At 35.7% G+C, this 13,380-nt stretch overlaps 1 protein-coding gene across 1 annotated transcript in view; it reads right to left on the reverse strand.

Moving 5' to 3' along the window:
* Positions 1-13,380, reverse strand: part of LOC124594398 (RNA pseudouridylate synthase domain-containing protein 2-like) — a 551,085-nt gene that overhangs the window by 68,109 nt on the left and 469,596 nt on the right. Inside the window, exon 6 of the mRNA XM_047132767.1 lies at positions 8,426-8,513. Within this exon, the coding sequence (XP_046988723.1) occupies positions 8,426-8,513 (88 nt within the window). The remainder of the gene's footprint in view (positions 1-8,425; positions 8,514-13,380) is intronic.

Raw genomic sequence — 13,380 nt, forward strand, 5'->3', positions numbered from 1 at the left:
TTTTAAACAATTTAAGAACAGCTTTAAAAAAATAACAGTCTGTGTTAATAGTAAATATTATTGCCCCAGTGTCATGCTTCACAGTAGTATAGTTTCACCAACATTCAACAGACCAGTGATAAATTAAATAAGCAATGCTTGTTTTTTATGCTTCTTTAACTGATTCATTTAATTTTTTCTTAATGGGAGCTTCAGTTATACTGTCATATTCTGTCCAATCACATTAATGTGGCCAGCTGTCAAAAGTCTGAATAATCACCTTCCACATTGGAAGATGCGCAGGAAGATTGGCAATTTAGGTTCTAGGAGGTACTGACAGGGATGTGCAGCCATACTGACTCCAGTGCCATGGCCAGTTGCGTTAGGTTTCTTGGCTGAGGATCTGTGTTGCAAACAGCCTGATCGAGGTGGTCCCACAGATTCTCGACTGGGACTTAAATATGAGTAGTACAGTAAAATCATCCTGGTGCTCTTTGGGCAATGCACACACACTGCAAGCTGCGCGACTGACATGTTGCTTTGTCCTGCTGGTAGATGCCAGTGTGTCGATGAAAAACAAATTGCACGTAGGGGTAGACGTAGTCCCCAAGGATAGATGGATACTTGTGTGGAGCCATTGTGTCTTCCAGAATAACAAGATCACCCACGGAATGCCATGAAAACATTCCACACACCATAATGCTCCTTCCTGGTTGCAGGTTGTTTGTTTTCAGACATTTCATGTGATACATGCCAAAGGCCATCTGTCCAATAGAGCATAAAATGTGATTCATCTGGAAAGGCCACCTACCACCACTCAGATGATGTTTGGTTGGTTGCGGTATCGGTGTCACCGATGAACAGCAGTCAGCACAGGTGTACGAACCGTGCATCTGCTACGGAGGCCCATATGCAGCAATGTTTGTTGAATGCTCATTGGGGAGACACAGTTGGTGGCCCCTTTGTTCATCTGGACAGTTAGTTGCTCAACAGTTACACAACTATTCACCCACACACATCTCTGCAGCCATTGTTCACTCCTGTCATCTATGTTTCATGGTACACCACAGTTGCCTCGGCGTTAGTTTTGAGAAGGCCATCTTGCTGTGCACAGTATATTTTAACCATGGTGCCAAACAAACAGTTCACAATCTTAGCCGTTTTGGAAATGCTTCAACCCTTGGACTGAAAGTCAATAATCATGTTCATTTAGAGTTCAGCTAAATCACTCCATTTTCATATTACTACAACTACTGCACTGTTTTCCGCATCCCCCAATACTCTTTACCCTCCATTGCTAGTGCTTCCACCTGCCATCTGTAAGTGGTTATTGCATGTTCACATCTAACATAAGCAGTCATAACATTAGTGTGACTGCACCACGTACAATTGAAATAATAGAGATAGCACCAATTTAAATGACTATTTCACCATAACCCATGCCAACCATGTCTTCCAGATGAAATAATAACAATAATAATACTGTTACTGTTACTACTACTACTACTACTACTACTACTACTTCTAATAATAATAATAATAATAATAAAACATCCCTACTGAACAACCAAGAAATGTAAAATGATAAACTGTATTGCACCAAAACTGGAAGTATCATAATTGTGAGTTTAAAATTGTTTCACCATTTTCAGCTTAGCAAATAAAATTCTTTTCTGAATGTCTTTTTTTATTTTTCCCTTTCTTAGTTTTATTGATCTAATTGAGTATTATCCATTTTTGAGTATCAAAATACAGGAAGTTATCTCTCAATTATCTGCTCACAATGTAATTTACTAACAAATTACACTGGACTGCGCTGGAATACATAATTGGACAGTATGAATCAACTGTGCATATGAATTTTGTAGTTTAGAAAGTGTGCTCACAAATATACAAAAAAATATAAATTAAGGAAGAGAACAACCATTCTACTACCAGCACTATTATCTCATGATTATCAGTTAGCACATTCTTAGAAGCATCTATTAAATTTTTTCCTCTATTCTTAAATTAGATGTCTAAATAATACTGGTGCTTTTTAAATTTAATGACAACTGAATCTGATCACTGGTGTGTTGTAGCGTATTCCTACAAGTTTTATCATTTAATTCACAAAGAGATCACATTATTTTTTTCTCGAGTCGAAAAATATGGTTACCTGCACAAATAAAAGAATTATGCACAGGGTGTAACAAAAATGTAGGAACAAACTGCAGGACACATTCCTCACACGTAGACGAAGAAATTATGTTACATGAACGTGAGTCTGGAAACACTTTTTTTTCCATGTTACAACTCATTTTCTCCAACTCATTAATTATGGGAAACACACTAGGACAGAACATTCGAATCATGGCAAACATGCACTCTTGGTGACATCTGGTTATGTTGTGCACTACGAGTGTTTTTGTTTTGCATGTCCACATTGCCATGTGATGTATGTCATTGCTCGTTTACAGGTAACATCAACTGTACTAGGGATCAGTCCTATCATTGCAAGCACAGGGTTACTATGTACAGTTAATCACAGGCTTGGTTTGCACAATGGCAGTGTATACAAATCCAGAGATGGCAGATGCCGTTCTGATGTATGGATTAGCTGACGGCAATGGTGCTTATGTTCAATGTTGGAAGCCATTGATCATTGTCTTAGGGAACATGGGGCATTTAAGCATGATATGTTGATGACCCTAGTGTCAGTACAAAACATGTAGCTGCAACACTGGATGTTGTCCACATGACAGGCTGGTGAGTGTTACAGGAGGACCAGCTGTATCCATACAATTTAATGTATGCAGGCACTATCAGCAGCTGATTTTCCTCCATGGGTACTCTTCTGCAAATGGTTTATTCAACAAAGCGTCAATCCTAATTTTGCTGCAACAGTGCTGTTCACAGATGAGTTACCATTTCAATGAGATCTGATTGTCAATTTTCACAATCGGCGTGTATGAGCAGATGTCTATCCTCAAGCAACTGTTGAAGCAAGTCATCAACAAAGATTCTGTTTCAATGTTTGGGCAGGCATTGTTGGTAACTGTTTGGTTGGGCCTCACTTTCTTGCACCCAGCCTCAGCCGACAAAATTATCATAATTTCGCAGAGAATGTTCAATCTGATCTGTTAGCAGTTGTATCTTTAGCTGTATGACAAAACATGTACTTCATGCTTAATGGAGCACCTCCTCATTTTAGAGTTAATGTCCGTCTGTTTCTAAATCACAGATTTGGTGACAGATGGATAGGTAGAGATGAAACAGTTGCCTGGCCTCCATGCTCTATGGACCAAAACCAACATGATTTTTATTTGTGGGGGCATTTGAAAGCTCTTGTGTATGGAAACCTACTACAAGATGTTCAGAGTCTCTGTGGCCATATTATGAAAGGCTGCAAAACCATACACAATACTCCAGGAATACATCAGCACATGTGAGATTCACTACGAGAGTGGGTTGATGCATGTATCAATGCCCTTGGAGGGCATTTTGAACATCTCCTGTAAGAAAGAGTTGCATTTCTTATGCTGGTGTGTGTGTGTGTGTTTCCCATGATTAATAAGATGGAGAAAATGAGCTATAACGTGGAAACAAAGCATTTCCAGACCCATGCCTGTATAACATAATTTCTTTGTCGATATGTGAGAAATGTGTCCAGCAATTTGTGCTGCTCATTTTTGTTACATGTTGTATATTCTAGCCAGAATGCCAAGCTCAAGCAAGTGAAAGTGAACTACTGATCTTGTGGGGATTTATGGCTTCTCAGTAGGTGCTAAGTGAGAGCCAAGGAAATGAAAGGAAGGCATGACACATATGCCATTAAAGGGCAAAACATGACAGAAAATGTAATCTTTCAAGTAAAATAGTGTGACACTATTACAATCACAGAAAACATACTTAAGAAATTAACATAGTAAGGGTAATCACTGTACAGCATAGACTGTAGTGTCTGTGTGAGGAGGAAGTGGGAGCACAGCACACTGATACTCACCGGTAGAGAACACGGCTTATCCAGCACCACAATGTCCTCATCTACATGAATTAGCTTGATGGGTTTTGCTAGGACTGGGGTCTCATGTCTGCAATACAATCACATGAGGACTCTGCTCAGTCCCCGCCACCATGCTGGCATCTCATACCACAGAAAACATTCCCTACACTCTTATGGACATGCTCAGAACCATCGGCGCTCTCATGCAATTCACATTTGTTACAACAATTAAATGCTTTAAATGGCTACACTGCAAGCAATGACTGAAAACAAGTCACTTTGTTATTACAGTTTGCCAATGGCACTCACAAAAGGCAGAAAAGCAGTCTGTGAGAACAGCAAAATATACTCTTTAAAAATAGGCATTTATAAATCTTTGATGGAGGCTAGTGCTTCTATTCTGCATGTGAGATGCACGATGTACACTGACAGTCAGTGCAAAGCCATGTTAACAAAAATTCAGCATTAAGGTGAATAAATCCTAATGAACACAATATAATAAAAAAAACCACAAGAGAAACAGAAAACTTATGGAATTAAAAAGGTAAAGGCTTGTGTTGTTTCAAATCACAAATACAATAATGTATTTTAAATAATAGACAGCTATAGATGATACATGTGTGAATGTAGATTTCCCCAGTGTATATTACTGACGAAAAGCTCTTAGGTTTCTAAGTGGGTGGCAGTGTGGAGACACTGTGACATTTCAGTTAGTGTCATACTGATCATCATCTAAAAATGTCAAAATCTCAACAATGCTATCCAACTGAAAACCCGAGAGCTTTTCACCTATGCATGAAGCAGCTTCTAATAAAGGCCTTTCCCTGTATATTTCAGTCTTCAAGTGAAAATCAAACACTTTTTCCTCCTAGTGTATTTCGAAGTGTGGCCTACTAAACTTCAAAAATCAATAACATCTTCTCTCACAGTGTAAGACACAGCACTACAGGATGGAGAATAAACACAAAACAGAATGCTACTAAATGTTTCTCATTTCCTATTATGTTGTTTTCAAATTGATAATATTTAATTATAGTAAATATCTTAGTAAGAATATGAACAACAAGAAGTAGTGTGGCATTGCAAGAATCACTTCACTTTTATGACTGTGCGGCAATTAATTAATTAATTGATTTTTAGGGCGACAGAAATAAACAGAAAGCCCCAAATGTCGCAGTCTCTCTTAATTTCTTGTGGAGATACAGAATAAAACTTATTCAGAAGAATGTCACAGAACAAAATATACATCTTTATAGAAGAGCTTGTGGTTACACACACACACACACACACACACACACACACACACACACACACACACAGCAACTTTTGCCAGAAACATGACAGTTATCAAAGCAGTGATTGGATGTGGCTGGCCTGCACCAAAAAAGTTGAGCTGATTTTATCTGCCAGAAAAGATGAATAATGTTTCATAGGGTGCAAAAGGTAATTCTTCTAAATGATTAACCAGTAAAGGACAAACCACAAAATTCCTTTCAACAACCTAGATTTTTAAATGAATGAGAACAGTACTAGATTGCAAAAGAGAAGATATCATCTTTCATCAGTAAAATCCACCTGCCTGTGAAGCTGGTTTGGTAACAGAAAAACTAAATGATCTGGAATACTGATAGTTAGATTATCTACTCTATTAGCTAATTTGGTGGTCTATAACTTCCACCTATTCCATGTCTAAAGAACCTATTGATTGGAAAATGTTAAAGAGTTCAATGTATATGCTATAATAGCCGTACATAAACACTTTATGGCTCATCTAGAATAACACTCCAGGAATGGAATCTGCTCATTTTGTAAAATTTGGGATGAAGTGGAATGACATGAAAAGGATTACCTCAGTAAAAAGTTGCAGTGTTACCTAAAAAATGGAGTCTTACTTTTCACATTGCTCCCTTATTATTTTGTGATATAGCACAAATTACATTCTAAACTTTTGTTTCATTTTCTAAATTTCAGGAATGGAGGAGTTCATATTGATTTATCTCGTTACATTTTTCTGGAAATACCTGAGGTGAAACATGTTATGAACACTATTTAGCTTCAGATGGTTGTATGTTTTTGGAAAACATACAATAAAATATCTGAACTTTTCTGTGAATACAACTAGGTCATCAAACATTCTTAGTAGTCCTGTTGCATGCCACCTTGTTTACGAAGATCGAAGCTTACTGTTCCTTGCTTGCCTGACTGCACCCTATCATTTATGGCTTAAAATGTAGGAAGAAATACTTTACATCAAATAGCTTTAGGTCTTTTCAAGTTTGCGGCCTAAATGACAATGTAGTTTCGTACATCCAATTATAAAATCTACAAACTTATTATTCTCTAGTTTTAAAAATAAATATACAATGAATTCAAAAAAATCCAATGGTACAATGTAGTTAGTTAACTGATTTCACTTATTTGTGCTTCACTGAAAAGTTATTATTAGTCTTGCCTCAAATAGTTACAATAACTAAATGTTCAGTGCACTGATTGCAAATTGTGTTTCCAAATAATTCTTCTACTCATAATGACAATACATGGTAACACATGAAATGAACTCCCAACTAGATACTGATCTGTACGAAGTAAAAACTGATGAATATAAGCTATAGATTTCGCTGGTAACTCAAAATTACTGAAAATTTTAAGCTGTGGGATTAAAATATACCTAAACAATACCACCAAATTTTTAAAATCTTTGTAATCGATACAGATTTTTCAAGAGATTATAAATTGTTTGGTGAGGACTTCTTACAATTCCTCCACGGGAAATTAGAATTAAAGATGTCTTTAGCAGTTATATATGTATATATCTGTGTGTGTGTGTGTGTGTGTGTGTGTGTGTGTTATAAAATAAGATACAGCCTTGTTGGCAGCTGCAAACACAAGCTTACATATTAGAAGAAGAAAGAGCAGTATGCAACAACCAGTTCTAGCCTCTCAAAAATCATTAATTGTGGCTAACAGTTAAAGTAGACACACAATGGTTTCTTATTGGTGGCAACTAATTTTTGAGCTTAAAAACAAGATGTTAAAGGAAGTAAACTCTGGCAATTAATGAGACCATAATAGTGTAAATTCTGAGTGCTTGAAAATGTTCATAATGACACAGAAAGTAGACACTGCCATAAAAGGAGACAATATACTGCGAAAGACTCTAATAGTAGTAACAAAATACGTTGTTGGAAAAAAGCTCCTCTCCTCCACATTTATTTATTTTGAACTCTGGTACTGCTTAACTTTTTGCACCCTACAGAATAAAGGTCCTCTCTTTCACAGTCTATTTCTTTTAAACTGTGGAACTCCATAACACACTGCATCCTCTCGACTGTGTTTCTCAACCTTTTCCATGTTTTCAATTTTTTGTTTATCTTACTGAACTAAACAGCTACTGATTCAAAATAATTCAGAGTAATTTTCAGCTTTTTCGCACTAATAATTTAATTCACACACTAATGTCTTAGAAATATAAATTATACCTGTATCTGAATTATTTATACACATTTTATTCCATTTTTTATTGCTCATTTACATTTATTAAGTTAATTTTAATAACTAATGGAATACTACATACCAACGAAAATAGTTTTATCGTCATTTAATGAGGAATAGGTTTGGCACCCTTGCTTTTGTGACATTAGATACATTCTATTCCTATTTATGGTACACACTGGAAGCATGCAACATCAAATGTTTCAGTATGTCTCAACTGCCTTTTGCAATACTAAGATAGCTTATATAAATGCCAAAGCTTGGAGTAAAGCAAAAAGGCAAAAAAATCTCAAGCCTTTTGCTGCCAAAGATCAAGACTACAAAAATAGCACATTTAACAGCAATATTCAAATATTAATGTAATGTTACGGCATACAAACAAAATATCGCATTACGCTGAACGTCTGATTTTGAGCATGTCCATATATGCATATATTCTTAAAAAAACCACAGACAAGTATATGACCAAACATTCCATAGTCACTTTGTTTCTGTGTTATCTCACTCTGCTGATGTTCTTTACCAGCATTTAAAGCATGGGAAGTGAGGTGACTTTTCCAGCATTATGAGGATAGTGAGAATCTACACATCTGAACCACTTCAGGATATCAGTATGCCAGTTCACTTAGGACTAAATGTCAGCACATGACAAATTAATCAGACAATATTATTTGATACTTAGTTAAGGATCATAACTCAATGTTTTGATTTTTTCTTTTTGCAGACCATAAAATGAATGAATAAACATAAGATTTCAGTCAGTAAATTTTAAAAATATTACACAATTTGCATACAGAAACTATAAAGCGATTTATGGATAACAGTTGTCAGTTTTGTGAACCATCCTTATATGTGTGTCCGTTCTGACATACAAATAGTTCTGCGTGATTCAAATGATCCAGCAAAGGAGTCAGGAGGATAAACATACACTAAAAAGAATGTCTGAGAGGCAGTCTTGTTGCCACTTACAGGGATTGAGGCAGGTTTGTTAACAACCACTACATCCTCATCCATGTGAACTATGGTGATAGGGTCGGAGGTAACAGGGACTTCATGCCTGAAACAAATCAATGGTGCAGTACAGTGCATACACACACAAACTCACACGGACAAACACTGAAAACCACAGACAAGGTGCCACAAACAAAACTAGGTGTTCCTAGGATTTTTGAGAAATTCTCTGTTATCTGTATAGAATATCAATCTCTATTTGTAATGACAATGATGAATATACAATGTAAAATATGTTTTATTTTATTTTTGTTTACCTTCTTGATTTTCTTGTAAAAATAAAATAAAATAAAAAAACCAGAAGCAGAGGAATGTTTGCTTTGACACAACTATTTGAAAAAGTAACTTACTAAATTGATTAAATTACAAACATTTAGTTTATGTAAATTTTAACTCACATTTATGCATAAAACATGGTTAGTTCACAGAATTCGCAATAACAGAATTAGTAACAAAGCCACAAGTCAGTTTTCTAACTAAAAATTACAGTGTTATAATTTAAATAAATGATATTGTGAAAAGCTGAATGCAGCTATGGGCAGACTAAAATCAGTAGTATCATGCAGTTCTACTCACATATTCTCACAATTATGAGGTGTTCAGGTAACTAACTTTTCACACACTCTTTGTCTTTCTATTATCCTATAGTGCACTCATGTACAATGACAAATGATGTTTTAGTCATCACTGGTGAACAATATAGAAATATCACATTTTAAGACACATTACCACAGATTTTTCAGTCAGTGAAAGTGATCCACTAAATCCTTAAATTGGTCATATAAGAAAAGAGAAACTAGACAGAAACTAAATGAATCTGTGCATATGCAAAGTAGATTGATTTAGTTAAGATGAATCCATGAAATTCATGACTACTCAACAGATATGGTCATTTGAAAATGCTTTTTGGTTTAAAAGCAATTCTGAATCAAATACTGTCATGTATAGTGTCTGAAATAGTTCACCAATACACTTTTATTGAGACTGAAACACTAATAACATAGGAGCATGCTGCAGTGTTTCATACCTTTAACACAGATACAAACTCTTTTTTTAAAACAAATATATGGAATGGTTAAATCTGAAAGATTTATATCTACCACTTTGCAGAATTTACTATTATTTCTTTTGCCACCTTAACATAGTTCTATAGGCACACTTGCTTGAATAATACAAAGAAAATAATGAGATTTAAAGTAAAAACTAATATATAGGATGGCACAATACTTTCTTATCATGATAATGTGTTCTCTACTGTCAACTACACTTTTCAAAGTACTTTTACTTTTACACATTTCACATTTCAGTCATTTATGGTCAGATAAGGACAGTGTACTAACAGAAGAATTCGTGATTCGTAAATACATGGATGTGTTCTGGAAGAAAATTGGTTGGCAAAGGAATGAAAGTTTGGCTTGTTGTGTGTGTGAATGTGTGTACTTTTACTAGAAAAAGAGCAAGCACTTGAAAGCTAGAGTGATCAGTTATTTCTGTTGTGTGTTTCAATGCTCCACGAATCAGTTGGCTATAGATGAGTGGTTGTCTTTCCATTTTTTATTATTGTTCCTAGGAATTTACATTATTATTGTTCTGATTCTTTGGTATTTCAAGAAAGAAAGACTGAAGTAAAGAATAGTAACACCTATTTATACAAGTGATCTCTAATTATAGACCAGCCTCCCTCCTTCCTATGTTTTCAAAAATTTTTGAGAAGGCAGTTTAAAACATAACATTGAGAATATAATTTCTGAGAATAACCTCGTAACAGTACAGTCTGACTTGTGTAAAAGCTTCTCTTCTGAAAAAGCAATATATAATCTGACAAATTTAGTTGAGGTATCATTATGCCGCTTATATAGGGAACGCGTGACCTTGGTTACGTAACGCACTGATAACGGACTTAGACTCTGCGCGCACCAGCGGGAGAGCAATATAGCGTTCGCGTGCTCTGGTCGTACTATGAGTGCGCATCTGCTGGTGTGTAGGCCTAGTGCCGAGCCAAGCGGGTTGCGTAACCGCCCGGCTAGGTGCCCAGCGGGCAGTGCGGTACTATGTTTTGTTAATTTTTTCAAATTGTTGCATCCTTGAGCCCCCGGTTACCAGATGTACATCTAGCAGCTCTCGGCTGACGCCCCCAGTTACAGGAGTCAAGGATAACACTTTATTAATAATTATAATACAAAGTAATATCACCAGTTACAGTCCATTCTCAGAAAGTACACCAAGTCCTTTGATCCATACATGTATTTTCTCATCATTAGAAATTTTTCTACATGAGCGGGTATACAGGGTAAAAGGCATATTACTATAAACAAAACTAGGTCTACTTTGCGTCTTCGGGTCAATTCCACACTGCCAGGTCTTGTTGGCATTTTCTGTTTTCTTGGTAAGAAAAAAATCTAGTAGAAAAACTAAAATGTTATGTGGTTAAAGGCATTTTCTTTAAATGGATGGCACCATACCTTAGCAAAAGGAAACAACATTCCCCTTTAGCAAATGATACAACATGAATAAGACTAAATTTGTACTCAAGAAATGTTAAATATTATATCCACAAGGATCAGAACTTGCTCCATTCCCATTCTTGAGCTGTGCAGAAGTAAATGATTTACCTGAAGCATTGGAAGACTCATCAAAAACTGAGAAGTTTGCTGATGAAAAAATTGTACTAGCCAAGGACCGAAATATACCCATATCAGACACACACCTTCCTGAGGAAAGAACTAATAGTGCCAAAAGCTAGAATAACTTTCTTGTACTTTTGTGTGTCCACATTTAGAATTTCACTTCTTGAAGGTAATACTGGCCAATCATTTTTGTTCTTGTCATTTTATAGTTTTTTAAAGGAAATTTTCCTTTTGATACAAGTAACTACATCTCTGGTATTATTCTTCTTCTTATTTTGTCTGTGTTGTCTGTAATTGTTGCCTATCACCTTTTTTCATTAACTGGCAATCTTTTTTGGCTCTTCGGTCATCTTTTTTGTGCAATTATCAATCATTTTTCTTTGGCTGGTGATCCTCTTTCTTTGTTTGAGTGTCCTGCAACTTTGTTTGGAGACCTTTTCCTATGCGCAATGATCCTTTGCTTGCAATCTTTTACTTTTGAATGTTTAATGGCGCACTTTTATTGTTTGGTTTTCTCTTGTTTTTTGGGTGATAAATTTTATTTGTTGAATGATTTTTTCCTTGTCTGGCTACTGTTTTTCTGCATTCAGCATCTTTTAGCTTTTCAGTGATCTTTGCAGTGTATTTCATGACTCTCTCTTGTTTAATGTTTCCCGAATATTCTTTGAGTGGACAATTTTGCCCATGTAGAGAACTCTTTACCTGTGTTTCTGTTTCATATAACTACTTTGACCAGTCTAAGGAAGGAAGATAAGGTTTTAAACTCACATCAAAGGGGAGCTCATTAGAGATAGAACAGACTGAGGAATGGCAAGGAAGGAAATGAGTTATGCCCTTTTTGAAGTAGTCACCCCAGCATCTACTTTGAGCAATTGAGGGAAACCACAAGAAAACTATATCAGGATGGCCAGACAGGGAATTGAACCATTATTCTCCCAATGCAAATCTGGCATACTAACCACTGCAACTGCTCACTTGGTATCACCAATCTAAATCATTTCTCCTTTTTTTCACTTTTATAGTCTCCCTGTTGCTGTTGAAGGAACTCACAGTTCCAAAAACTAGTACGAGGTTTTTTTATAATTTTAATGTGTGTATCAGCTGTGCTGAAATTTTACATTCTGTACAGAGATTCTATAGGCTTCTCAAACAAATTTTCCTTTTCATATAGTTCTGAACAAATGAAAGCTGCCTTACAAGTAACATAAATAGAGATCAATGAGGATACACTGAATGAGATTCCATGTTCAAAGATCCTAGGCAAACTGATAGACAATAAACAGGTTTTACGAGAACACGGGTCTGATCAGTTAACCAAACAGTTCAGATTTGCCTGCTTTGCACTTAGAAATCTTCTCATTATTTCAATCCGCTAACAGGAAAGCTGGTATACTTCACATAACTTCACTCAACACTCTCCCATGTCATAATTTTCTCGAGGAATGTAGCTAAGGTGAATATTGTGTAAAGGTGATGAGTGAACATCTTGAAGAAACCTATTCAGCAATCAAGATTTTCTTACACTTATGTACTGATACTTGTACTCTCTATTTCCATAATGGTTTTTGTGGTTAATGTCACAAGTGAAATTAGGATTAACTCTGCAATCCACAAACAGAATATTAGAAGTAAAAATAATTTTCATACAGACTATGCTTCCCTCTCTAGGGTTCAGAATGGAGTTTTGTACCTCCCTCCCCAAATATACATAAATGAAAAAGAATACATCATTATTCACTCCTTCTACAATTTACGTGACTCAGGAACAAAAATTCTAATATTTGTATTACAGCAGATAGAAGTTGACAGTGCCAGTATCCAGACAGGTAATGTGGCCTGTGTAATTCTACACAAATGTTTTGTTTGAAGTATTAGGTAAAAAGCAGCAGCTTAGTACTATAAGAGGAAGAGCAATTACTTTTTTCAAAGTAGTTGGTTTTCTCCTAATAAACATAAGTATATTTCAAGTGATCTAGAAGTAATTCTCATATGTTATAATGAAGTCATTAGAAATGGAATACATGTTCCAATTGGAGAAGGGAAGGGTAAGAATTCGGCTGCGTCTCTTCAAAGTAACTATTTAAGAATTCACAGAAGTCACCTTAAATGATTCAGGAGGAGTTGCAGGAAACTTATATATGGATAGCCGAGTGACCACTGGTCAAAATTTATTGTTAGTAAACTTTTACAGAAGTAAACTGCAGTGGCTGTATCCATCTGTAAATGTATAATCTTTTTCATTCCATATCCTTGATGGCTCTCCTTCATTACAGGATTTACAGAACA

Source organism: Schistocerca americana, chromosome 2 (genome assembly GCF_021461395.2).
Source record: "Schistocerca americana isolate TAMUIC-IGC-003095 chromosome 2, iqSchAmer2.1, whole genome shotgun sequence".
Taxonomy (NCBI): domain Eukaryota; kingdom Metazoa; phylum Arthropoda; class Insecta; order Orthoptera; family Acrididae; genus Schistocerca; species Schistocerca americana.